Source organism: Nymphaea colorata, chromosome 11 (assembly GCF_008831285.2).
Source record: "Nymphaea colorata isolate Beijing-Zhang1983 chromosome 11, ASM883128v2, whole genome shotgun sequence".
Taxonomy (NCBI): domain Eukaryota; kingdom Viridiplantae; phylum Streptophyta; class Magnoliopsida; order Nymphaeales; family Nymphaeaceae; genus Nymphaea; species Nymphaea colorata.
Window position 1 is genome coordinate 10,988,711 of NC_045148.1, and position 26,571 is coordinate 11,015,281.

At 36.9% G+C, this 26,571-nt stretch overlaps 2 protein-coding genes across 8 annotated transcripts; one reads left to right on the forward strand and one right to left on the reverse strand.

Moving 5' to 3' along the window:
* Positions 1 to 3,261: 3,261 nt before the first annotated feature.
* Positions 3,262 to 7,591, forward strand: LOC116264134 (endo-1,3;1,4-beta-D-glucanase-like). Its single transcript, XM_031644157.2, has 7 exons — positions 3,262 to 3,749; positions 4,631 to 4,652; positions 5,276 to 5,396; positions 5,524 to 5,614; positions 5,719 to 5,808; positions 5,889 to 5,989; positions 7,268 to 7,591. The coding sequence occupies exons 1-7, from the start codon at positions 3,599 to 3,601 to the stop codon at positions 7,406 to 7,408; spliced, it is 717 nt and encodes a 238-aa protein (XP_031500017.1). The 5' UTR covers positions 3,262 to 3,598; the 3' UTR covers positions 7,409 to 7,591.
* A 5,806-nt stretch (positions 7,592 to 13,397) lies between these two features.
* On the reverse strand, positions 13,398 to 26,057 carry LOC116263748 (endo-1,3;1,4-beta-D-glucanase-like). Of its 7 annotated transcripts, none has more exons than XM_050080622.1 (7): positions 25,821 to 26,057; positions 15,376 to 15,397; positions 14,585 to 14,705; positions 14,379 to 14,469; positions 14,209 to 14,298; positions 14,021 to 14,121; positions 13,398 to 13,581 (listed from the first exon to the last, which is right to left on the reverse strand). In XM_050080622.1, exons 1-7 carry the CDS (start codon positions 25,978 to 25,980, stop codon positions 13,441 to 13,443), a joined length of 726 nt encoding a protein of 241 aa, XP_049936579.1. In that variant the 5' UTR covers positions 25,981 to 26,057; the 3' UTR covers positions 13,398 to 13,440. The 7 variants fall into 7 exon arrangements, with proteins under 7 accessions (XP_049936579.1, XP_049936578.1, XP_049936577.1 ...); XM_050080621.1 differs by lacking the exon at positions 15,376 to 15,397 and adding an exon at positions 25,346 to 25,367 and having other exon boundaries at positions 13,404 to 13,581; XM_050080620.1 differs by lacking the exons at positions 14,585 to 14,705; positions 15,376 to 15,397 and adding exons at positions 24,530 to 24,650; positions 25,346 to 25,367 and having other exon boundaries at positions 13,426 to 13,581.
* Between the last annotated feature and the right edge of the window lie 514 nt (positions 26,058 to 26,571).

Sequence of the window (26,571 nt, forward strand, 5' to 3'; positions counted from 1 at the left end):
TGGGTGGTAGGATTATCTTTCACTTATCCGTATATAAATATAAACTATTTAAATATATAAAATTAAAAAATCATGAAATCAATATATAAATTTATAAAATCTGATCAAAATATTAATGTTTTTTGTAGTTTTTTTTATATTTTTTTGTGTATTCTACATATATTTACACGGTTAAATATGTAAAAAAAAATTAAAACATGTCTTATAATTATAGCCTCAAAACCGGAACCTTATATGCAAAATTTGTTTTTTAAGAGTTCTCGTGTGCAAGCTGCCTGCTTATAACTTTACGAAAGGGCTAACCATTTTCAGATTATTTTAAATATGCGCCATACTTTTTAAGGAAAGTTTTTATGAAAACTATAAAAATATTTCTATTGTAAAAGACGACTCCCACTTAATTAGGCTATTAGCGTTTTTAGTTTTTAGTTTTTTTTTTTTTTTTCTAGGTTAGGAAATTTTACTTTAGAATCTCATTTAACAGTTATTACGAAAATTGTAGAAATGGTTTGTTTCTTTTTAATCATAAGCAAATGGTAGGGCTGAAAATTAATTCATATTATATTGTGAGGTGAAAAATGCTGGTCCACCCTACTTGGCCTCTGAAAGAACAAAAAAAATCATTTTAATTAGCATTCATTAAGTTTAACATTACAAAACCTAGCGATTCGTGACTCCATTCGAATTAGCTTGTGTTTTGTTCGGTCAACAAACAATTTGAATAAAAAATGTTTTCATATGTACAAAAATAATATTTGTAGTCATTATAATATCGCTAGATTGCGCATAACACGTATAGTAATGCACCTGCATATATGCGTTATATATATATATATATAGACTAAAAATATTATTTTATGCATAGTACATATGAAAACATTTATATTATTTGTTTTATATCACTTACAAGTATATTTGTGTTTGTGTAATATTTTGTGTAGTATGCAGACAATAGATGACTCAGTTAAATCTACTTCTGGACTTGGCTAAAATTCGGATTAGTTGGTCTGGACATCCCGTGACTCTGCCAAGTTCTAGATTTTTAACAAATTGAGAACCAAATCTTAACAAGTCAGGAGTCAACCGAGTTGACTCGGCTAGGTTTTCAAACATTGGGAAAATGGTATCAATAATAATTACATTTAGACTCGTATTAAAAACATCAACACCCCACTTGCATGTGATGACAAAAACATAAAAAAACTGAAAAACATGCATGAGAACATAAAGAAAAAGCACGAGTCCTGCTTTTCAAATAAAATAAAATTGAGCCCGTAAATTAATTTTTTCAAATGTAAGAGAGAGAGAGAGGACTATGAAGTGTGAACATAGGGATCATGTAGAACTGGCTGTCCAGTAGCCACGTAAATAGAAATTTTGAGTGGGTGACGTTACGCTACGCAGCATCGTTCCACTGATTTCAACAAACACCATCAAACAATTATGCATTTATAATTAAATGAATCACTTTTTTGAGGCCAATTGTAATGTTCTTCGTAGTTATATCGTTATATATCAGCCTGTATTGCCTTATGTTTCATTTTTTTGAATAAAGATAATTTAAATATTTTCAATAAATCTTGAAAATAAAATTAAAAACTTTGTTCTTCTATTAATATTGGCAAGAAGTCGGTGCCATTTGGCCGATATGGCGCAACATTGAGGGTGAATTTAACTTTGTCTTGCACTGCTTCTGCCTTTGCCTCATCAGGTCACATCCCTGACTTGACTTGAGGCCTTTATGTTTGATAGTTTTGGATCTCAAATTCGGAATGCAGCAGATCCATGAGAATCTTGAAACTGTAAATTTGCGGTCCAATTCCCCCTCAGACCATAGATCCATAGTTTGCACCATGTAATAAGGATTTGATTTGTAGATCACACTGGTGAAATCTATAGTTTGCTTTTGACCATGGATTTCTGAAGAATCAAGACTATCAAACATAACCTTTTGAATTAATGCTTCTCAATCAGTTTATCATGTGTTTGATGGTAAGAGATATTCTAAGAAGATGCGCCTGTGGTTCTTCATCCATAGGACAGAAGGAGAAAGAAGACAGCAGGAGTCATGCGGAGAAAAGAACAACTTCACCATCATTGCTCTAGATGCAATGGCTTATAAAAGGTTTTTACAAATCAAAAGAAATATTTCATGTATTGACTATTTTTTGACGATGGGATATAAATATAATATTCCTTTTGCTGAAAAGATCAAGATCTGAGGAAGGTATATCTCAGCAGAGTCTAAGAAGATTTGCCTACTTCAACTTGCCAACGAAAGAAAACAGAAAGAAATGCGTTAAAAAATATCATTTCTCTCTTGAAATGCCACCCCCCTCGGTTTAGATTGATATTCTGGAAGCAATGCCTTCTGCAGATTTTTATATTTGCCACTGTAATATAATTTTGTAAAAAAAATCGCAAACTGATCCAATTTTTGGAAAGCTCTTTCGAGTTCAAATTTCTTCCGTTCAAATGCACAATGAGAAAAATCATACTTCGCGGATTTTTTATTTAATTTATTTGTCCAACATGAAACATAATCTAATAAAGTAGCCGTCAATTTGGAGCTAGATATAAACCACTATAAGATTCATGGTGCTTCCTGATAGAGCATTACCTTGGAAAAATGTGGTTCAGTTCAGCTTGTCCACTATTTATTAGTCATAACATCAACGTGAAAAGAAAAGGAGGATCCCCAGAACGAACTAAAGATGGACATATTCATTGTAATTCAAGGAGAAAAAAGGAGGATTTGTTCTTCAAAGGATTCTAGAGTCCAACCAGGCTCTACCAAAGTGCGGTTTGAAATTTTCTGCCTCAGAAAAGATGTGGCCGATGTTTCCCCTTGGACATCAAGAAATACCAACATTTCCTTTTCAACAAATTAAGTTCAAGATATCAGGGTGACCACCCAAGACAATTTCGATGAATCTTGTAAAAAATGGCTAGATATATGAAAGTAGCAAAGAAAGGAAGATAGGTGTCAACTTTTTTTAGTGCATGAAACACTTTATTCCGTAAAGTTCGCGATTTGAAAGCACCCATTTGAAGCAAAATAAAAGAGAAAGATGATTGCTTCGATTTTTTTTTTGATTCCTTCATTTTATCCGTCGATGTCAGTTAATTTTTGGGACCTCTCACAGGGCAAAGTTTTCTGGTGTTTTGTGCAGGTGAAAGTTTCGGAAATTGAAAGGGCTTCCACTTCAAACTTTTTATCTTGCCGAAGAGCCAAAGGAAAAAAGAAAACTGCAATTGTGGGAGATAAACCAACGGGGTAACTCCCAATTTACCAGAGTCCACGAGGCCAGAGTTTCTCAGCGTAAGCGGATATTCCTTTTTCTTTTCTTTTCTTTTCCAGCAGCAAAAAGAAGACCGATTTGAGATTCCTCCCGACGATCCGCACCGAGCGTGTTCTCACCAGATGCGTCATCCTACCGTATCTGCCGGTCACTGTCACGTAAAAGCCTATAAAGAAGGGGAGGAAGAGCGCCCGGCTTAACTCCTCGAAAGTTTGAGGGGACTCCTGAGTCCTGTGTTGGGAGAAACAAGTAGGAAGCCTGTGCTTTTTACTTGTTGATTGGTTGTTGAGAAGAAAATGGCAGGCGCACAATGCTGTGAAAACCCACCTTCACTCAATCCGAGCTGTGGTGAGGGCTCCGTGGAGTGCCTGGTCGGAAGCATCAAAGCCTATGTTACTGGTTCTGTAAGCTCCAAAAAGGCTGTCATCTTGGCTTCCGATGTCTTTGGCAAGTTCCCATCTCTCTCTCTCTCTCTGTGCGCGTGTGTGTGCGTGGGGAACTTAGGTTTTTAAGCCATTTTTTCGTGTAGGTGCCCGATTACCTGTGTATTTTTTTGCTTCATGTGCTTTTCATTTGCTGGCTAATCACTTTTTGTTTTTTTACTACCCATATCCTCCAACTTTTTATGCTGAGAAGCAAGTGGAACTTCTGCAGATGATGATGTTCAATCTGTTGATTGTAGACAGATGCAACTCTTAGTAACTAACCCGAACATGTATATGTACTGATCTTCATATTTCTTTTCTTGGGAGGTGGGAATGAAACTGTCAGAGTTTTCTTTCTGTGACTTTAATGGATGTTGTCTTCCGCCTGTACTTGGGAAAAAAGTGCTAGAAAGTTCATCTGCTAATAGTGCCATGCCACTTCTTTTTTTCTTTTGATCTACACCTGTGGTTACCGGATAAAGTTCGTATGATGGCTGTGTTTCGACGCCAGAGAAATTGCTTTCGTCTAGACATGGGTAAAATGTTTTCTCTAAGTGCTTGGTCCTCTCAACTTGACATAATAGTTTATTTTTTTCCTCCTTCGACATTTTGCGTTATGAAAGTTACAATAAGCTGAATGACTTAGTTCTGCTTGCTTCTCTGTTCGAGTCCCTAGTCATTGATCTCGGGTCTAAACACTAATAGGACCCTGAAAGGCCTCTTCCTGCGTATTCATTTCAAAATTCACCGTGATAGAACAATATCCTAGAGCATCTGATTGTACGCAATGGCGACTTATTTGTTTTCACTTAGTTGCGGTTACTTGCTCTGTTTGCTTTTGCTCTACAATTTTCTCTCATAAAATGCTGACCTCGTCTTCTGGTTTTTGGCATGTGCACGCAGGATTTGAGGCACCCAACCTGAGGTATGCGCCCCAAGCACAGTGTTGAAGTTCTAGGGGTTCCATGCTTGATATCATCACGAAATATTCACTTACATACTCTTTTGTAAATTCTATCGTTTGTCTTTATTTTCTATGATATTGGGTTTAGCCTCTGGGCTTTGCAGATTCATTCTATCTTTGATAGTCAAGTGTAGATCCTCTTGTTCTCCAATTTGTGAGGCTTTTATGATCCGATCTAGTAGCTGTCCATTTAAGTTAATCCCAACAAGAACTTGCATATTTATATAGATTCTTGGTTTAGGACACAAGGGAAACCACTTTTCTCAACAGAGTTCAAATTGCTAATATTATATGAAGTGGTTAGGAGAATTTCTATTTGGGCTTGCTTCACCAGTGAAAATGCTTACAAATATTGGTTCATTGATACTTGAATGTTGTTTTTTCTTCAAGTTGATCTTGTCCACATTCATTACATGCTTTCCAAGTTGACCATCACAATTTTTTTTGTGGGATTAAGGTGCCCACATTATGCAAACATTGATCACAATGGTACATTGTAATAAAATATAGAATAGCCATCTCTTGGTAGTTCTAAATTATGTTTTCCTGAGGCCATAATATTGCAATATGTTTAACCTGAAAAGGAAGCTTGCTGACAAAGTTGCTGCAAGTGGATTTTTTGTGGTGGTTCCTGACTACTTCTATGGAGATCCTTATGTTCCAGAAAAGTGTGCTATTCCTGAATGGGTGAAGATTCATGGTCCAGTAAGTGCTTGAGCTGGAAGGCAACTGTAGTTGCCAAATTTGTTTTGCAGTTGCAATTTATTTCTGTTTTTCATTTTTATATATCTTCTATGTATCATTTTGGAAGCCTCAACTCCATTTCTTGCAGGACAAAGGATTTGAAGACACCATGCCTCTGATTGCAGATTTAAGAAGTAAGGGAATATCAGCTATTGGGGCTGCAGGTTTCTGCTGGGGTGGTGAGTTTAGACTTTAGAGGCCAAATTGCTGTATATTATTAATAGCCTTAGCTTATGCACATCTAAAGCATGTGATGTTAATGTTTAACTTTAATGCTTTGCAGCAAAGGTGGTCGCAGAATTGACCAAGACTGATGAGATCCAAGCTGCAGTCATGCTGCATCCTTCACTTGTTACTGTAGATGATATCAAGGGTAACCGTTGCAGATATGTGGGGCATTTCTGTTTCCCTTGATGGATATTATGACCTACACTAACGTGTTTTCTATTGCAGATGTTAAAGTTCCTATTGCGATCCTGGCAGCGGAAACTGACCATATATCACCACCTGAACTGATTAAACAGTTTGAGGAGATTCTATCTTCAAAGAGTGAGGTAACAGTTTACTATCTGCATACCTTTCCTGGCCAAGACCTCCTTTATGTTTAGATCAGGAGTTTACTGAATAACTGGTCAGGCTTCAACTTCCTAATTGTAGTTGCCTGCTTATTTTATTATTCTACTCATTAATCATCTTCCCGGAGTCTAATCATATATAACTTACGAGATTGCTGTATTATTCTTTTCTTCTTGTTTCCTGATGGGTTCAATTAATAGATAACTTCTTTCCCTGGTCTCCATTAAACAGCACATGATTTTTCTGAAAATGGACATCTGAGATTTTCTTGGATGGTGGAAACAAGGGAAATGACTGTACTACCTGAATTAGTGACAGCCAATTTAAAAAATTCTGTAGGCTGGAAACTGAAATTGAAATTTTATTCATTTTCATTTGTGCAAAAATGAAAATGTGTTTACTGAATTCATTTTCATTTATTTAAACTCAATGAATCTGAGACTAGTAGGTATCATATTTTGAAAAGCCTATTCCTATGCTTGAGTTGTTATCTTATATTTGCATCATTCTTATAACTTTATGCATAAAGTTCTGACACTGTTCATGTTATAAGAGCTAGGCTTGTTGCCATCTGAAATCTCCAAAGTTCAAATCATGATGCATGCAGAAGTACCCTTCAAAACCCTGACATCGCCTGCACTCTTTTCTCTTGTTATGGATACATAGATAAATTACAAAAAAATAGAATGGGATATTTTGGACTGTTGGTTCATTTTGGGGAAGCATACCAATCCAATCTTAATGGCCAAAAGTTTATGATAATCATGCCTACTTGAGAATGGACAAATAATTAATGTTTGAATAGCTTCAGGGATGAAGTGCTAGGAAGTTGAAGCTCCTGTCACGCACTTGGAAGTTGGAACAACTTTGCAAGCATTATGCTATGTGCAGTATGCATGAACTACTGCTCATATTGGGAAATTGCCTGACCACATTCATGTAGGCAACTGTTACAGGTTTGTCTAGCATGATCTTGACAAGCTATAGATACCTAACATAGCCACTTTGGTGAGTTGCTGGAGATTCCACCAAAGTTCTGCTATGCCAATGTTAGTTTTGGTATATTGCAGAATTTGTTGCACTTGTTGGAGACATAAGATTTTCATTTTACTAGTGCCTTTTCCTCTTATTTGATTGTCATGATCTGCGGCAATAGTTACTTGAAATAACTCGATAGTTCCAAGATCACCTGCTTGAGTGTTCTTATAGTTTCGTTTGGAAAAACAGAACACTGAACAGTTGATCTTCAACTGCAGGTGAATAGTTTTGTGAAGATATTCCTCGGCGTTGCACATGGCTGGACAGTGAGATACAAAACTGATGATGACGCTGCTGTGAAGAGGGCAGAAGAAGCACATAGTCACATGATTGAATGGTTCACTAAATATGTGAGCTAAGTCCGTGACACTGTTCAACGGACAAGCATGAGAGTAGGAGCTAGCTGAAGCAAAAACATGTGTGCGGCTCTTCATGCTGTTATGTTCTATGAATTTTGTGGTTTGTTTTGTTGAACTGAATTACTTGAAGGAAGTAAGCTTCTGCCTTGAACAATATTACTTTACAAGGTTATCTTCAGGTAATGGGCGGACTTTGAATGGCTTCACTTGAGAATGTTGACCCTAGGCAGCTAACTATGGCCTCCCAATGATTAGCTTGTTGATTACTGCATCTTAGGAATCTTCATCCCTACTAAAAACAACATTGTTTGCTCCCTGTTATATGCTCTGCCTCAGACTTTCCAGTAACCACCAGTTCATTCAAAGACGGTTGATTTGCCTGTGCATGGAATGAGAAAGAGGATTTATTGATGAGCAAACGTTCATTATCTGTACCAAAAGCTTTCAAGTTGTTGAAATTTGTGTTGCTTTGAGAAAATTCGTAAAATGCAAACCACTAAACCAAGTTATTTGTGTTGCTTTGATAATATTTGTAAAATGCAAACCATGGCAGCATCCACTAAACCAAGTTATGAAGCATTCATCAGTATCTTGTAATTACTGCAAAGAGATGAAATCTGCCCAGTCAATTGGGTAGGAGACTTTTCTACTTTCAACAGTATCCCAGAGAAACTTGTAAATGGAATGTTCTTCAAGCTGGAGCCAAACAGATGTATGGAAAGGAACATAAAGTCCACAAGCACAACTCAAGCAGAAAACCTTCGTATAAATAAAAGAAAATGCTAGAAGCTGCAGTAAAATCATTGTTGGCATAGTCCTCGAGTCGACTCAGAAATTGCCCGCGTCAGCTTGGGATTGTCCTTTTACTAGGCCACGAGTCAGGACCTAAGTGAGTTAGCACCAAAACTCGGGTGACTCGGGCCAAGAACTGCCAAACTCATAGGATCAGGATCAGAGTCGCCCGATTTTGGTTTTAACTGCTTTAAGATGTAAAAATCCACACTGCTTCTTAAGGTTTTAACTATTTTTTTTTCTTTTTAGGGAAGTTTTTATCAATGACATAAAAGGAAGACTAGCCCAACCATTTAAATGTATTTTCACCATTAATCTCTAAACATCCAGAGACCCATAGCTAATCAAGTGGTTGATATATAGAGAAATAAATTCAAGTTAAGCAAGTGTCCTCAGATTCATAACCACTTTCATGGTTAGAGGTATTGACAAACCACAGCCAAGGTCGTGCTACTTTATGCTGGGTGAGGAGGCAGTAGATTACACAACAACATTATAGTAAAAGTACACCATAAAAATTTATGACCTGACTCGGGTGAGTCCCTGAGCCAACTTGCTGACCCACTGACTCGATCGTCTACTGATCCGAGTCCGATTCTCAGGCTTGCCAACTAAGAATATAATTGAACCCTCTCAACATTCAAAACTCATCTACACTAATGAGAAATTTTTACAAGAGGAAAAAAAGGTACCATTTACCAGGAGACAATTAGCAACAGATTTTATGTATTCACGAGTATTGGATTCATGCCAATCAGGTCACAGAGAAGTGCTTCACGAACAAATCAATCTCAGTTTCCACATTGTCATGCAGAATTTGTTAAGTTCTTTGTTCATTCAAGGGTCCGCGCAATAACCTGAAAAAGTATAACATAAAAATAAGGAACTGATAATGGATGTGAAGTTCATGCATGTTGGTATACAAAGAAAATGAGATAAGTGCAAAAGCTTGAAAACTAACGTGTCAAAAGGAAATATTCTCTGGGTCCTTAAGAAAAACCCTTAAAAAACTCTTGGGAAGATTTATACTTCTGATTGAATATGGGCACCATGAAGGAATTTAATGACCTTACTATAGATAAATCACAGAAAATGCCTTTTTTCCAAAAAAAAACACGATAAATTAACGAGTCGTTTAAAAATTTTAACGTGTTTTTTGGAAAAAAGACGTTAAAAACGAAAAAACACATTTTTTTCAGTTTTTTAATGTCAAACAGTTTTTTTTATTGTTTATTTGTTGTAAATCTACTTATCATTTGATGTTTGTGTTATTAATTTCTCACATATTTTATTTTTCCTTCATTTTTAGTTTTTTAAAATTTTTAAAGATTTACTGTATTTTCTCCCTTTTTCTCATTTTTTTAAGTTCACCGCATTATACAATAGAAAAACCTCGCTGTTTAAAACTCTGAGACGTTATTTGTGACTATGCTACATAATAGGAACACTCTAAACTAAATCCTGCTGACAAAGAGAAAAACTTAACTCAAGGTTTAGCACTGATTTGTTAGTTGCTCGAACCTCAAACACACTTTGTAGTAATTTAAATCCGTACTTAATGCTTCATATAACATATACTGTTTGATGTTATATGTTGACAATATACTGTAGAGGGAGACTTGCTACGTCACACATAGCTTTCATGGACACTAAACTGGATGATTTATCAGGACACCTGTGAGTGGCGGAGCTGCGGAGCTAGAAATTTTTAACTAATTCGAGTTTTAAGCCAAACTAGGAAAGAGGCATTCTATTTATAATTGATCTCGAACTATGGGTTTTTATGGGCAGGGTAGCGGACACATGGCCACACCTAGCTCTGCCACTTGGCACCTATAGTGTCCAGAATATGGCCAACTCAAAACCACGTTAAAAAGGCGTCACACTGCAAAATTAACATGCATTCTCACTGAAAGTTACCTGCTGAAGTCTATATGAAATCGAAGGGCGCATTATTTTTCCAAATGATATACATGGTGTGCAGCAGATTCTGGATTAAATCACAGCCAATTCGGTCCATGCAGGCTCTACATTTACCGATATTCGAAAGGGACAACATCAAGCCTCTTCTCATTTGTTTTTCCTTTCATCCGCATTGACATCTAAATTCTAGGCCGGCAAATTTATTTACTCCCTTTTTGTCTCTATGTTTCCGGCAACTATAATAGTCCGGCCGGAATAGGGAAAGTATGATGAGCCTCATGCATCAGAGAGGGGTAGAGGAGTACTTGGCCTCACTGTTTCTAAACAATGTCTAAGAAAATATTCTGGTCGGCCTTCACAGGAAAACAACAAGAATCGACAGAGAGAAGAAAGTCAAGAATAAGTGTAGTTGCTCTAAATGCAGTCGCCTGCTGATTTTTATGGTGTGAGTTGCATTCGGAAGAGGCCACATTTTCATTGTCCCACAAAAATCGATCGTACTTTTTCGTAAGCTCTTTTTTTTTTTTTTAAAAAAAAATGATCATTTCTTTTAAAGTATCACTACTTTGCAAAACATGGAGTTTTTGTTGCCAACGTAATTTCAAAAAAGCAGGCGTGTAAGCTTGATTTTCAATATAAGAAATTGATGAAAACGGACACTTGGGTCAGGAATAAAAAATAAGATCCTTTTAGTTTTTTGCTAAAAAATTATTTTAAATAAAACATAAACATCCTAATATATTTGTAAAAACTTACTTTGATATAAAACATGTTTTAAATCAAGTTATTTTTATGAGTGATGCAGTGACGTCAGTAACCCAGGGCTTTTTTCTAACGCTACGAGAAACTGGTGTCAGTAAAGGTTGCAAGTATACGAAGCGCAAAATGTCCGATGTCATCCACGTATATTAACACATGTACACGCGGCAGTAGTCGTCAATATTTTACTGACGACAATTTCAATATCAGTCGATTTACTGATGAAATAAATGTATGCATTACTGGTTTTATTGATGACAGAACGTTAAAAAATCAGTAACTAGTGACGTGCCATGAAACACTCCTGAAGGGTTTCAGGGACAACGTCTTCATTGACGCTTGCTTTCAAACGTTTACTGACGAAAAGTAACGTTAATGTTGCGTCAGTAAAAATATATTGTCGGGGTCGTCAGTGCTCATGGACCGACCTCCAATCAAAGAGCCAATTTTTGTTTTCGTGAAAAATTAAATATATAATTAACAAATTTTCAATTACTCCTAAAGTAAGAACTCTAGTTTGGTAAGACTGGTCGATGTAACTGAACCAAGAACCTAGCGCCTGTCAAATTGTCAATGGCATGACATTGAAGACTCATGGGCCCATATGGAGACCCTGCAAGGCATTAGAAAGTCCTACACGTGGAGATAAGGCCAGTGTATGAAGATAATGGCAACGCATTAAAATATATTGATAGTGATAACATCATTCTAATGCAAGGCAAGGCAATAATGGCAAGACGTTAAAATTTCATATGTATGGTGACAAGGCAAATCTTGTGCTATGTGCGGTGGGAAACCAATGTCTTTCACCGAACTTTTGTCAACGGATTCCAATAATAATTCTGGCTTGAAAATGACAGCGATTTTTATTTGCTTTTCTAGTCTACTTATTATTTCTATAAAGTACATGGTCTGTTTGTTTTTTAATGTTTGTACTTCAGCTTGTACGTCTAGTTAGTGACCACCTTTCATCCCCATTGTTGTGCCAACCGCCGTGATAATTTTTCTCTTGTACTTGAAAATATATATTGAAAACTTTTGACCTTGTGTCCAAATCCATAATACTGATTCTACAAGATTTCTGAAACTTTTGACTGTTAATATGCCCTTTTCTATCGAATTCCTGGTGAACGAACCTTGCGGGTGACAAACTCTGTAGATGAGCGTCGGCTTCCACAAGAGATCACAACGACACTAGTGGAGCTTGATCATGCTCTCCTTTGAATCACCAATGTTTTCTTAACATGTGCAAGAGATGCTAACAACTAAAGCAAAATGCTCCAGCTACAAATTCCCATGCTTTGGTAACTAAGCCAAGGCTAAGGCTATAGCGGTGTAGTTGGTTGGGCCAATACAAGGCTACTCGTTAATTCAATTCTCATGAGCACAAATCCTTTATGTACACGTGCCAAAGTAGGCATAAGAGGTTGTGTTGGGTGTACTAGACTTGAGATTTTATGCAACTGGATAGGCGGCCAAGGCTGACGGCTCAGGTATGGTTTCTTCAAATAAAATTTGTAGAAGAAAAAAAGCTAAGTAGAGGATATAACCATTGTGAAGAATGAATTGAAGCCCATTAATTGGTTGGTTTTTGCCCTTTGTTATTTAGTCATCTCCAGTTAATGAATTCAGGTTGATAGATAAAAACAAGGCCGATCCATTCCAGCTTGGACAAAGACCTGCTAGAATGGACTAGACTCAAACCCATATGAACAAATGGACTTGAATTATACATTCCAACCTTAAGGGCCCACTTGGCAATAGTGACCAGTTGTTATTATTTCATGAACCTACACAAGAGATTGGGTCAGTTTCAAAGAACACTGAGTTAGTTTGCTTCAAAAATCTGTCCCAATTTTTTATGCAAGTTTATGGGACAATAAAATCTTTTCATGAAGCTGCTCCAAGTTTTAAGTCAGGTTGATGGACAATAACAATTTGTTATGGTTGTCAAATCGCAACGTTCAATAGCAGGAATACTTATTAGTTGAAAAGAATGGAATAATGTTCCATGAATGTTCCCCTTTTTTTTTTTGGAACATATTCGTGAAACATTGTGTTCGTTCCAAAAACAAGAATGTTCCCGTTGCCAGAACCCCATAACGGGCTTGTAATCTCATTAGATCAGTCACAGAGGCAGGTACACCAGCCTATGAAAAATGATTAATTACACATTGAAGCCTCAGTTATTTTTCTATTTTTTTATATCACTGCCCCTTAAAGCTTATGATTTATAATATTAGTGCTCCTTTATCAGAAATTTTTGGCTCCGTAATTGATTGGATTGAAGTCGATTTACGCTGTGCTGTCAATGAGTTAGTGCTTGTTAAAGTTGGTGGTCTAAACCCGGATCGGTCAGCCACCAAAGTCAGTGAGAAAGACAAGCTTTTTTCATTAGGCTGCCAACGTAGGGAATTTTATAGATAGACGCATACTTTCAACAGAGCACAAAGTTCAAAGAACATGACAGCGTGAATAGTATCACACTCAATCATGCTTTTTATTTAATCCAGATAGCTTCTACTCCCATAGCTTGTCTGTTGAGCAGAGTCATGGACTCAGTGCACATAAGTAGTAAACCACTCAATCATGTGAGTGTAAGCTTCTTCTGCCTTCTTCATAGCAGCTCCATCCCCTGGCTTGTATCTCATTGTCCAGCCATGCCCGACGCCTGGGAATATCTTCACGAAACTATTCATCTGCAAGTGCACAAAATCAACAGTTCAGCGTTCTGTCTCTTCCACTTGCTCACGGAGAATAAAATCAAACGAAAGAAAAAAGGGCAGTAGTGAAATGAAAATCTAATGCCCATGAAGAGAATGCACCAAGTTTTGCAACATACTAAAATTTACGTTGGCATAGCGGAAAGATTATGCATATTTTTCTGCCATGAAGATTGGACTGGTATGGTTCTAGAAATTAATGAACCAAAAAGAAAATGTGTGTTATATAAAACTAGATCAAGAAGCGGGGAGAAAATAATAATATATAGCAACCTTTCTCCTAATCTTTGTATATGGTTGCATTTAGGAAGAGGCAACCTGACTGGTTATTCAGTTGAAACTCATCGTCGAAACAACTCTTCATCAAAATGAAAAGGAAATCTTGGGGCTAGGATCGATGGTAATGAACTGTTACCTCTTTCTTTGCAGATAGAACCTCCTCAAACTTTTTAATCAATTCCGGTGGAGATGATTGATCTTTCTCTGCTCCCAGAATTGCAGTAGGAACTTTAGCCTCTGTAACCATAGGGAAAAAAAGAAGTGAAACTTGTAGTATCCATTGAGAACAATCGAAAGAGACTGAAGGATAGGGATGATGGTTACCCTTGATATCATCTATAGTAACAAGTGAAGGGTGAAACATGACCGCTGCTTGGATTTCTTCAGTCTTGCCTAATTCTGCGACCACCTTTCCTGCAAAGCATTAAAATGATGGGCATAAGCTAGGGCTGTGAACATTAATCTAGAAAAATTTGGCCTCAATTTGAGCTTACCACCACGACAAACGCCTCCAACCCCAATAGATGATATTCCTTGACTCTTTAAATATGCAATCAGAGGCTTGGTGTCTTCAAATCCTTTCTCCTACAAGAAAAGGAGTTGAGACTTCGAGTAGGAGTATATAATAAAAGATGTATAAAAATGAAAATCCTGCAAAACAAAGTTGCAATTATGGCTGCCTTCTGGTTCTAGAACTTACTGGAGCATGATTGTCCAAAAAGTCAGGAATGGAACCCTTTTCTGGAGCATAGGAATCTCCATGGAAGTAGTCCGGAACCACCACAAGAAATCCACTTGCAGCAATCTTGTCAGCAAGTTTCCTTTTCAGGATTGAACATATTGCAGAAATATTAGTGTACAAGAACGCCAGAAAATTCTTATGAAAAGTAGTAGAAGCTAGTCGCTGAAGAGGAAAGCAACTTTTGTTGGCAGACATACATGATGGATCATAAATTATGTCAAATATAATCTATCAGTTCTCTTTGTGTAACTCCAATGTTCTCATGAATTAGTTCTTGCAGCCCTAAATCTCCTAGTAAATGATCCATCGTATATGGTCCGAGTCGATCAGTAAATGATCGAATAAACACATATATTTATGCACACATTTATATGAAATTGGTACGATATGAGTGGACCTAAATAGCTAAGTCACATAGTTGTGGGGTCTGGTTCTGATGTTGGTGTGGATGCGACAACTTTTTTTAAAAAATTTGAATATATATATATATAAACATATCTTTGCTTATGCTAAGACCTGGCAGGCAGATTGACAGCCAGAATCTGTCTCTTGACTATCAAAGGCAGAGTAAAGCAGAAGAGCTTCACAGCGAAAGTTGGGCTGCAATTTCTCTTGGTGAATGGGGAGGCCGATCTCAATATCACTTAAAAGAAAGTCAAATAATTGGATTTACATATATAAGAGTATGAAAGCGAGTTATTTTATAATGATGTCAGGCATGAAACCGTGAACTTCAACACCGCGCGTACCTCAGGTTGGGTGCCTCATATCCTGCATGCACAAGCCAAAAAAGCCAGAAAACGAAGTCAAAATTTTTTCTGAGAAAAAGCCAGAAAAACAAATAGCTCTCCATCGTGTATAAAGAATCCATCCAAATTCTCGATCTACGATATTGTTCTACCACAGTGAATTTTGAAATGAGTACGCAAGGTATAGGCCTTTACAGGGCCATATTTTTATTCTTCTTCTGGAGGATATGGGTAGTTATCAACAAAAGAGTAGCAAGTCAGCAAAGCAAAAGAACCTTTAAGAAAGTCTCCTCTGTCTATAGATGTACAAAAACATATCTTTTTATATATATACACACATATGGATGCAGGCATGCATATGTATATATATAAATTTGAGTACAAAAAGTCTTTTAGATACAAAAACAATGTCTAGCACAATAAAACACGCGAAAGAGAGAGAGCATGCAGGAGAAGAGATGGGTAACGTGCCAAACACATCAGAAACCAAGATGACAGCCTTTTTGGTGCTTGGAGAGCCAGTAACATAGGCTTTCAAGCCTCCGATCAGGCACTCCCAAGAGCCTAACTGATCCCCACAGCTGGGGTTGAGTGCTGCAGGTGGTATCTCGTAGCATTGAGCAACTGCCATTTTCTAAAGCTCAACTACACAGGCAAATCCTACACTCGTTTCTAGCTCCCAACTAGTGGTGAAAGCAGGAGAGCCCTCTTTAAGCTTTTATAGGCTTTTCCTGACTGTGACCGCGCGGGTGGTGGGGACGACGACTCCCAGCTGATGACAGCATACCATGTGTTTGGTCTTCTTTTCAGGTGGTTAGAATATGAATTATCGAGTTGGTTTGACATCCATAACTGCAGTTTCCTTTCTTGGTTCTTCAGCAGGATAAAAATATGAATTAAGAAGATGCCCTTTGTTATGTTTTTATTTTGCTTCTAAATGCATGCATATTCTTTAACTAAAAGGTTGTTTTCAAATAGAACTGTTGGTCGACTTTGGTATCCAATTTGACCCCTGGCCTCCGGATGGTAGAGATGAGAGTTACATATACCTTTTTAATCTTACTCTAAAATCCCAACGCATCATTGGAGATGGATGTCATCAGCAAGGGACCAATTGACCATCACCACCTGTTTGTGATGGGGAGGACCTGTAGTAGAGTAAGAAAAAATTTCTCTACCACCAAACACTGGAAGAGCCTATGTCGAAGATCCCTTGAACGCAGAAACTTAGTCCTTGAATCATTCCCAGCCATTTTGAAAATATATGGCTTGGAGAGTCACTATGGCGCCGATGACAATATTTCCATTTAGATTGTGGAAAAGCTCACTATTTTGGATGCTAGGAGCATTCGATTCCTAGTTGGGGACTTGATGACAACGTTCCCTTTCAGATTGTGGAAAAGATTATTAGTTTCCCAGTTGGGGACTTAGTAACTTTTGGTTTTGGCACTGTAAATTTCTTTTACACTACACTCCTGTTGGCTGTCTCTGAGTGTTTTTTGTAATCTCAGCTGTGTCTGTTCATTCCTTGTACAGCTTATTTTTCGATTAATAATAAGCTTAGGGAGGCTTCTCCTCCCTGCAGAGTTTAAAGTTCTGCTATGCCAATGTTAATTTTGGTATAGTGCAGAATTTGTTGCACTTGTTGAAGGCATTGGATTTTCATTTTACTAGTGCCTTTCCTCTTGTTTGATTGTCATAATCTACGGCAATAGTTACTTGAAATAACTGGATAGTTCCGAGATCACCTGCTTGAGTATTCCTATAGTTTCGTTTGGAAAAACAGAACACTAAACAGTTGATCTTCATCTACAAGAGAATAGTTTTGTGAAGATATTCTTCGGCGTTGCACATGGTTGGACAGTGAGATACAAAACTGACGATGAAGCTGCTGTGAAGAGGGCAGAAGAAGCACATACTCACATGATTGAATGGTTCACTAAATATGTGAACTATTGTTCAACGGACAAGCATGAGAGTAGGAGCTAGCAGAAGTAAAAACATGTGTGCAGCTCTTCTTGCTGTTATTTCTTTGAATTTTGTGGTTTGTTTTGTTGAACTGAATCACTCGAAGGAAGTAAGCTTCTGCCTTGAACAATATTACTTTACACGAGTTAGGACCTAAGTGAGTTAGCACCAAAACTCGGGTGACGGGGGCCAAGAATTGCCAAACCCAATGGATCAGGATCAGAATCGCCTGATTTTGGTTTTAACTTTTAACTGCTTTAAGATGTAAAAATCCATACTGGTTCGTAAGTTTTTAACCACTTTTCCTTAGGGAAGCTTTTATCAATGACATAAAGGGAATACTAGCCCAACCATTTCCAAATGTATTCTCACCAATAATCTTTAAACATCCAGAGACCTATGGCGAATCAGGTGGTTGATATATAGAGAGATCAATACAAGTTAAGCAAGTATCTTCCGATTCATGACCTCCTTCATGGTTAGAGGTGTTGACAAATGCTGGGTGAGGAGGCAGTAGATTACACAACAATATTATGGTAAAAGTACACAATTAAAATTTATGACTTGACTCGGGTGAGTCGTTGAGTCAACTTGCTGACCCACTGACTTGATCATCTACTGATCCGAGTCCGATTCTCAGGTTTGCCAACTAAGAATGTAATGAATCCTCCCAACTTTCAAAACTCATATGCACTACTGAGCAATTTATACATGAGGAAAAAAAAGGTACCATTTACCAGGAGGTAATCGGCAGCAGATTTTATGTATTCACAAGGATTGGATTCATGCCAATCAGGTCACAGAGAAGTGCTTTACCAACAAATCAATCTCAGTTGCCACATTGTCATGCAGAATTTGGTAAGTCCTTTGTTCATTCAAGGGTCCGCGCAATAACCTGAAAAAGTACAACATAAAAATAAGTAACTGATAATGGATGTGAAGTTCATGCATGTTGGTATGAGATAAATCCAAAAGCTTGAAAACTAACATGTCAAGTGCACAGAGTACAGGAAATATTTTCTGGGTCCTTAAGAAAAACCCTTAAAAAACTCTTGGGGAAGATGTGTACTTCTGATTGAATATGGGCACCATGAAGAAATTAAAAGTTTAATGACCATACTATAGAATAGGAACACTCCAAACTAACTCCAGCTGACAAAGTGAAAAATTTAACTCGAGGTTTAGCACTGATTTGTTAGTTGCTACTTGCTCGAACCTTAGACACTGAAATCCAGACTTAACGTTTCATGTACGCAAAATTTTTTGCACGAAAATAAAAATACCCTGTTTGATGTTATATGTCGACAATATACGGTAGGGGGAGACTTACATTGTCACACATAGCTTTCATCGACATGAAACTGGCTGATCCATCATGCCACCTACGAGTGGCGGAGCTAAACATTTTTAACTAATTAGAGTTTTAGGACAAACTAGGAAAGAGGCACTCTATTTATAATTGGTCTCGAACTATGGGTTTTTATCGGCGGTTTGCGGGGTAGCAGACACATAACTCTGCCACTATAGTGGCTAGAATGTGGACAACTCAAAACCACATTAAAAAGGAATCACACTATAAAATTAACATGCATTCAGGGGTGGAGGCAAGGGAAGGCCACGTGGGCCCGGCTCCACCTCATAAAAAAGTTTAAATGTAAATTTTAGAAAAATTTACTTGTTTTATATAAAAAATTTAGAAAAATGATATTTCGGCTTGTGTCAAAATTTAGAAACTTTAATTCGACCTCATTCTAAAAAAATTTCCCAAAGGATATACATGATGTGCCAGCAGATTCTGTATCAAATCACATCCAATTCATACAGGCCCCACATTTTCTGAAAGCGACAACATCAAGCCCCTTTTCATTTGTTTTTTCTTTCTTCCGTATTAACATCCAAATTCTAGGCCGGCAATTTATTTTCTCCCTTTTGTCTCTGTGTTTCCGGCAACTACATTAGTCCGGACGGAATAGGGAAAGCATGATTGATGAGTCTCATGCATCAAAGAGGGGCACATGCTCACTGTTTCTAACTAATGTTGTAAAACTCCGTTCTTGAATTGAATTGGTAACACTGTCGATTTGGTGAATCGGCCGATTCAACGATTCAGTCGAATCAGTATCAATCAGCCAATTTTTGTTCTTTAAAAAAAAAAACTGTAAACTTTAACTAGTAATACAAAAAATTCAAATATTTAAGACATTGAGGGACTTTGAAAGTATATATGGGTGGGGGCCAATTTGATTCCTGTTTGCATCCCAAAATTTTCATTGGTTTTGGAGTGCTCCAGAAAAATGAGGTTTAGTTTTGAAATAGGGAAGAAAGAGACTCGCCCGTCGGTACGAGGATCGACCGTTCTCGGCGCCTTTACTGGGGGTAATCAACCCAAGGGCTATGTTTATCATTGATGCATTTCATTTTGACTTAAACAACTTTTTGATTCTATATGCAGTGTTGAAAAATATTGAAAGTTTGGTGTTTCAAACTTTTGAAAAGATTCTTGAAGAATCGTTTGAGAATGTGAAATATTTTGAGGAAAAAGTGGAATTAGTAAATATCATTTGAAAAGCTTGTGAAATCATTTTGAAATCACTTTATTGTTTTCTTAAGACTTTAAGTAGGTTTGAGATTTTGCTCTAATTCGGTAACCACCTAGTTAGAGCTCCATCCCCTCTTGCTTAAATTTTTTTGGAGATGTGCTTGTGATCATAAGTGAAATAAAGTGGGTGAGAATGCATGAATGCATTTATCCTATATGATTGGAAGAATGTAAAACATTCCTACCACAACATTCATCTAAAGTCATTCATACCACAACATACATCTAAGAATTTTGTTTTTGTAAATATCATATATATGAAAGAAAAACTTTTGAAAATAGACTGGGATTGTAGACCTATCAAGCATGAATCCAATATTGGGTCATTACTTGGTTTGTGGCCTTGATAAAGTCGGCAAATGAAAAATTAAAATCTTAAATAGTAAGATATTGAAAGAACGGAAAATATGAAAGACTACATCCCAAGAGAGATATAGAGAAAGAGATCTTGAAAATCATAAAATCAAAGATTTAAAAGAAAGAGAGATAAGTATTCATATACGTATATATATGTATACACACACACACATATATATATATACAGGTATATGAAAGCTTGTAAAAAAATGATGTTTAAATCAAATAGAGAAGAAAATATCATTTTGGAAAGAGAGGGAGAGAGATTTAAAAATGAAATACACAAAAATATATTTATATATACGTATATGAGAATTTGTAAAAGGATATGTTAAATCATAAAGAGACAGAATATTAAATCATAAAGAGAGAATGACAAAAAAAGATATCCATGTGCATACGTCTTCATGAGTATTAAAATCAAGAAATGAATTGAAAATAGCCGATTTTAATGTTTGATGTGAACTTGAGCTCATGCAAGAACCTAAGTTAAGTCCTCAAGGTCGTATTAGAAAGGTTTCTTTCGAAAATGTTTTAGAAAATATGATTCATATCTAAGCATGGAATGTTATGATTTGGTTTGCCACAAGGGATATATTTCTTCCACCGTTGGGTATGGAAGAAAATCAAGCAATATAACGAGGCACTCGTTAGGGTTCCTAATGGGGTGATTAGGAATCAAAATTTGAATTCAGCTTTGAAATTTGAGTTTGGAATTCTCGATTTAGATTTAAATTTTGATTTTGGATCAAAATTTAGATTTAAAATTTATTTTAAAAATAATAGACCCAAAATTTTAATAGCCCCCTTTTTTTGAAAAATTTGGGGTGATTACAATTCCATATCTTCAAAATTACTGGAAGGGATATTCCAATGTCTAAGGAGATATTATGGTGGTTTGTATGGAGAGCAGAATTGAGAATAAGCATAGTTGCTGTGAATGCAGTCGCCTGATTCTTATAGTCTGAGTTGCATTCGGAAGAGGCGGTCAAATGGGTAGTGATCAAAAGTTGAGACATTTTTATTATCCCACAAAAATCGATCGTACTTTTGCATAAGCGCTTTTTTTTGTTTTAAAAATTTGATCATTTCTTTTGAAGTATCACTACTTTGCAAAACCTGGAGTTTTTTTGCCAACGTTTTTCAAAAAATCAGGCGTGTAAGATTTTTAATATAAGAATTTTGCCAACGTTTTTCAAAAAATCAGGCGTGTAAGATTTTTAATATAAGAAAGTAATAAAAATCAGACACTTAGGTCAGGTATAAAAATAAGATACTTTTATTTTTTTGTTAAAAAATTATTTTAAATAAAATATAAACATCTTAATATATTTGTAAAAAACTACTTTCATATAAAACATATTTTTTGAATCAAGTTGTTTTTACGAGTGATGCAGATGGACCTGCGCAGCCACAACCCAGGGCTTTTTTCTAAAGCTACGAGAAACTGGTGTAAGTAAAAGTTGCACATATACTCACTGCAAGATGTCCGATGTTATCAATAGCAAAGCCAAAAACTTTTCATGAGAAGCAAAGATCGAAATTTACATGTAAACTTTTATATTTCTTTTCGTGCAAGTCCTCCCTTTGTTCCGTCCCTTGATGTCATCCACATATACTGTACATGTGTCACATCATTATAAGTGATTAACCGATGAAATAAATGTGTGCATTTGACTGGTTTTAGTGACGACAAAACGTTAAGAAATCAGTAGCATTTTACTGACGTGCTGGGGAACACTACACTACTGAAGGTTTCAACGACGACGTCCTCATTGACGCTTGCTTTCAAACGTTTACTGACGACTTTGGGATTAAAACTAAAGTTTTGAGATTAAAACTAACGTTAATATTGCGTCAGTACAAAAATGTGTGTGTTTTTTTAGGTGCCACAGGCAAGGCAACAAAAGTTGTGAGGGGTCGTGAGTGCTTGTTAAATATATAATTACCAAATTTTTAAATAGTCTTAAAAGAGTGGATCGGGTTTTGTGGGACTCTTCCATATAACTGAACTCATTTCTACCAAGTAAAATCTATGTTTTAAATTGAGCTGAGTAAAGTATACGCCCCATAAAACTCCACCTATCTACGCACTTGCCTTCCACTGTTTGATTGTTACTCGTGAATGGTGAAGTGTCCACCAACCAAAAAAAAAAAAAAAAACTATATATTTCTAATCGACGTTGCTTCATTATAAAAAAACCTCTCCTTTTATATTTTTAAGTTGTCACCACAACAGTCATGAGCAGGAAGGAGGGGGAGCACCATGTATTGTTTGGATTCAAATTCAGGGGAGGGCCATGTATTGTTTGGATTCAAAGCTCAAATCCAAAAATTGGACTGTTCGACCCGCCCTTAAAATAAATCCTAGCTCTACCCCTGATCATAAGAATGGCAAGGCATCTGAGGGTCCTACACGTGAAGATAAGGCCAGTATATGAAGATAACGGCAACGCATTAAAATATATTGATAATGATAACATCATTCTAGTGCAAGGCAATAATGGCAAGACGTTAAAATTTCATGCGTATAGTGATAAGGCAAATCTTGTGTTGTGTGCGGTGGAAAATCAATGTCTTTCACCAATCTTTTGTCAACGGATTTCAATAATACTGGATTGAAAATGACAGCCGATTTTATTTGCTTTCTTCTTGTACTTTCGATTGAGCGGAGTTTTAGAACACCCAAGCTCTCACTTAACTCTTCATTATTATAAAGTACTCTTCATTATTATAAAGTACGTGATTTGTTTTTTATGTAAAAAGAGTAAAAGTAAGCAAATGTGTGGAGCTTGATCATACTCTCCTTTGGATTGAAATCGATTTACGCTGTCAATGAATTAATGCTTGCTAAAATTGGTGGTCCAAACCCGGATCTGTAAGCCACCAAAGTCAGTGAGAAAGATACAAGCTATTTTTTATTAGGCTGCCAACATGCGGAATTTTATAGATAGAAGCATACTTTCACATTTCAACAGAGCACAAAGTACAAAGAACATGACAGTGTGAATAGTATCACACCCAGTCATGCTTTTTATTTAATCCAGATAGCTTCTACTCCCATAGCTCGTCTGTTGAGCAGAGTCATGCACTCAGTGCACATAAGTAGTAAACCACTCAATCATGTGAATGTGCGCTTCTTCTGCCTTCTTCATGGCAGCTTCATCCTCTGGCTTGTATCTCATTGTCCAGCCATGCCCGACGCCTGGGAATATCTTCACGAAACTATTCATCTGCAAGTGCACAAAATCAACAGTTCAGCGTTCTGTTTCTTCCACTTGCTCACGGAGAAGAAAATCAAACAAGAGAAAAGGGCAGTAGTGAAATGAAAATCTAATGCCCAAGACGAGAGTGCACCAAGTTCTGCAACTTACTAAAATTTACATTGGCATTGCGCAAAGATTGTGCATATTTTTCTGCCATTAAGATTGGACTGGCATGGTTTTAGGAATTAATGAACCAAAAAAAATGTGTTATATAAAACTAGATTAAGAGGCAGGGAGAAAATAATAATATATAGCAATCATTCTCCTAATTTTTGTATATGGTTGCATTTAGGAAGAGGCAACCTGACTAGTTATTCAGTTGAAACTCATCGTCTATACAACTCCTCATCAAAAAGAAAAGGAAGTCTTGTGGCTAGGATTGGTGGTAATGAACTATCACCTCTTTCTTTGCAGATAGAACCTCCTCAAACCTCTTAATCAAGTCCGGTGGAGATGATTGATCTTTTTCTGCTCCCAGAATTGCAGTAGGAACTTTAGCCTCTGTAACCAAAGGGAAAAAAAGAAGTGAAACTTGTGGTATCCATTGAGAACAATCGAAAGAGACTGAAGGATAGGGATGATGGTTACCCTTGATATCATCTATAGTAACAAGTGAAGGGTGAAACATGACAGCAGCTTGGATTTCTTCAGTCTTGCCTAATTCTGCGACCACCTTTCCTGCAAAGCATTAAAATGATGGGCATAAGCTAGGGCTGTGAACATTAATCTAGAACAATTTGGCCTTAATTTGAGCTTACCACCACGACAAATGCCTCCAACCCCAATAGATGATATTCCTTGGCTCTTTAAATATGCAATCAGAGGCTTGGTGTCTTCAAATCCTTTCTCCTACAAGAAAAGGAGTTGAGACTTCGAGTAGGAGTATATAATAAAAGATGTATAAAAATGAAAATCCTGCAAAACAAAGTTGCAACTATGGCTACCTTATGGCTCTAGAACTTACTGGAGCATGATTGTCCAAAAAGTCAGGAATAGAACCCTTTTCTGGAGCATAGGAATCTCCATGGAAGTAGTCCGGAACCACCACAAGAAATCCACTTGCAGCAATCTTGTCAGCAAGTTTCCTTTTCAGGATCGAACATATTGCAGAAATATTAGTGTACAAGAACGCCAGAAAATTCTATGAAAAGTAGTATAAGCTAGTCGCTGAAGAGAAAAGCAACTTTTGTCGGCACACATACATGATGGATCATAAACTTTGTCAAATATAATCTACCAGTTCTCTTTGTGTAACTCCTATGTTCTCATGAATTAGTTCTTGCAGCCCTAAATCTCCTTGTAAATGATCCATCATATATGGTCCGAGTCGATCTGCTGTAAATGACCGAATAAATACATATATTTATGCACACATGTGCATGAAATTGGTACGATATGAATGGACATAAATAGCTAAGTCGCATAGTTGTGGGGTCTGGTTCTGATGTTCGCGTGGATGCGACAACTTCTTTATAAAATTTGAATATATATATAAATATATATATATATATATATATATATAACGTATCTTCGCTTATGCTAAGACCTAGCAGGCAGAGTAACAACCGGAATGTGTCTCTTGACTATCAAAGGCAGAGTTAATCAGAATAGCTTCACAGCGGAAGTTGGACTGCAATTTCTCTTGGTGAATGGGGAGGTTGATCTCAATACCACTTAAAATAAAGACAAATAATTGAATTTACATATATAAGAATATGAAAGCGAGTTATTTTATGATCATGTCAGGCATGCAACCGTGGAACTTCAACACCGTGCGTACCTCAGGTTGGGTGCCTCATATCCTGCATGCACAAGCGAAAAAAGCCAGAAGACAGTCAAAATTTTATCGTAAGACAAAAAATTATAGAGGAAAATTAAGAAAAATAGAGCAAGTAATTGCAAGTAAGTGAAAAAAGCCAAGCAGCTCTCCATCGTATAAAGAATCCATCAAAATTTTCGATCTACGATATTGTTCTATCACAGTGAATTTTGAAATGAGTCCGCAGGAATAGGTCTTTACAGGGTCATATTTTTATTCTTCTTCTGGAGGATATGGGTAGTTATAAAGAAGAGAGTATTTAGTCAGCAAATAAAGAGAACCTTTAACAAAGTCTCCTCTGTCTATTTATGTACATAAATATATCTATATGTATACACACACACACACACACATATATACATATATATATGTAGAGAGAGAGAGAGAAAGAGAGAGAGAGAGCGAGAGCATGCAGGGGAAGAGATGGGTGACGTGCCAAAGACATCAGAAACCAAGATGACAGCCTTTTTGCTGCTTGGAGAACCAGTAACATAGGCTTTCAAGCTTCCGATCAGGCACTCCCCAGAGCCTAATTGATCCCCACAGCTGGGGTTGAGTGCTGCAGGTGGTATCTCATAGCATTGAGCAACTGCCATTTTCTAATGCTCAACTACAGAGGCAATTCCTACACTTGTTTCTAGCTCCCAACTAGTGGTGAAAGCAGGAGAGCCCTCTTTAAGCTTTTATAGGCTTTTCCTGACTGTGACCGCGGGGTGGTGGGGACGACTCCCAGCTGATGACAGCACACCATGGGTTTGGTCTTCTTTTCAGGTGGTAAGAATATGAATTATCCCGTTGGTTTGACATCCAGAACTGCAGTTTCCTTTCTTGCTTGTTCCTCCAAATGCATGCACGTTCTTCAACTGAAAGGTTGCTTTCAAATAGAACTGTTGGTCAATTTTGGTATCCAATGTGACCCCTGGCCTCCTCCTGATGGTAGAGATGAGAGTTACATCTACATTTTTAATCTTACTCTAAAATCCCAACGCATCATTGGAGCTGTCATCAGCAAGGGACCAATTGACCCTGACGACCTGTTTGTAATGGGGAGGACCTGTGGTAGAGTAAGAAAAAATTTCTGCAGGGGCGCCCATTCACAGATTTATATATATAAAGTAGCACTAAGTATACGACAGAACAAATGTTTGAAAATTATTTGAAACAAACATTACTGTCCACACCAGCCC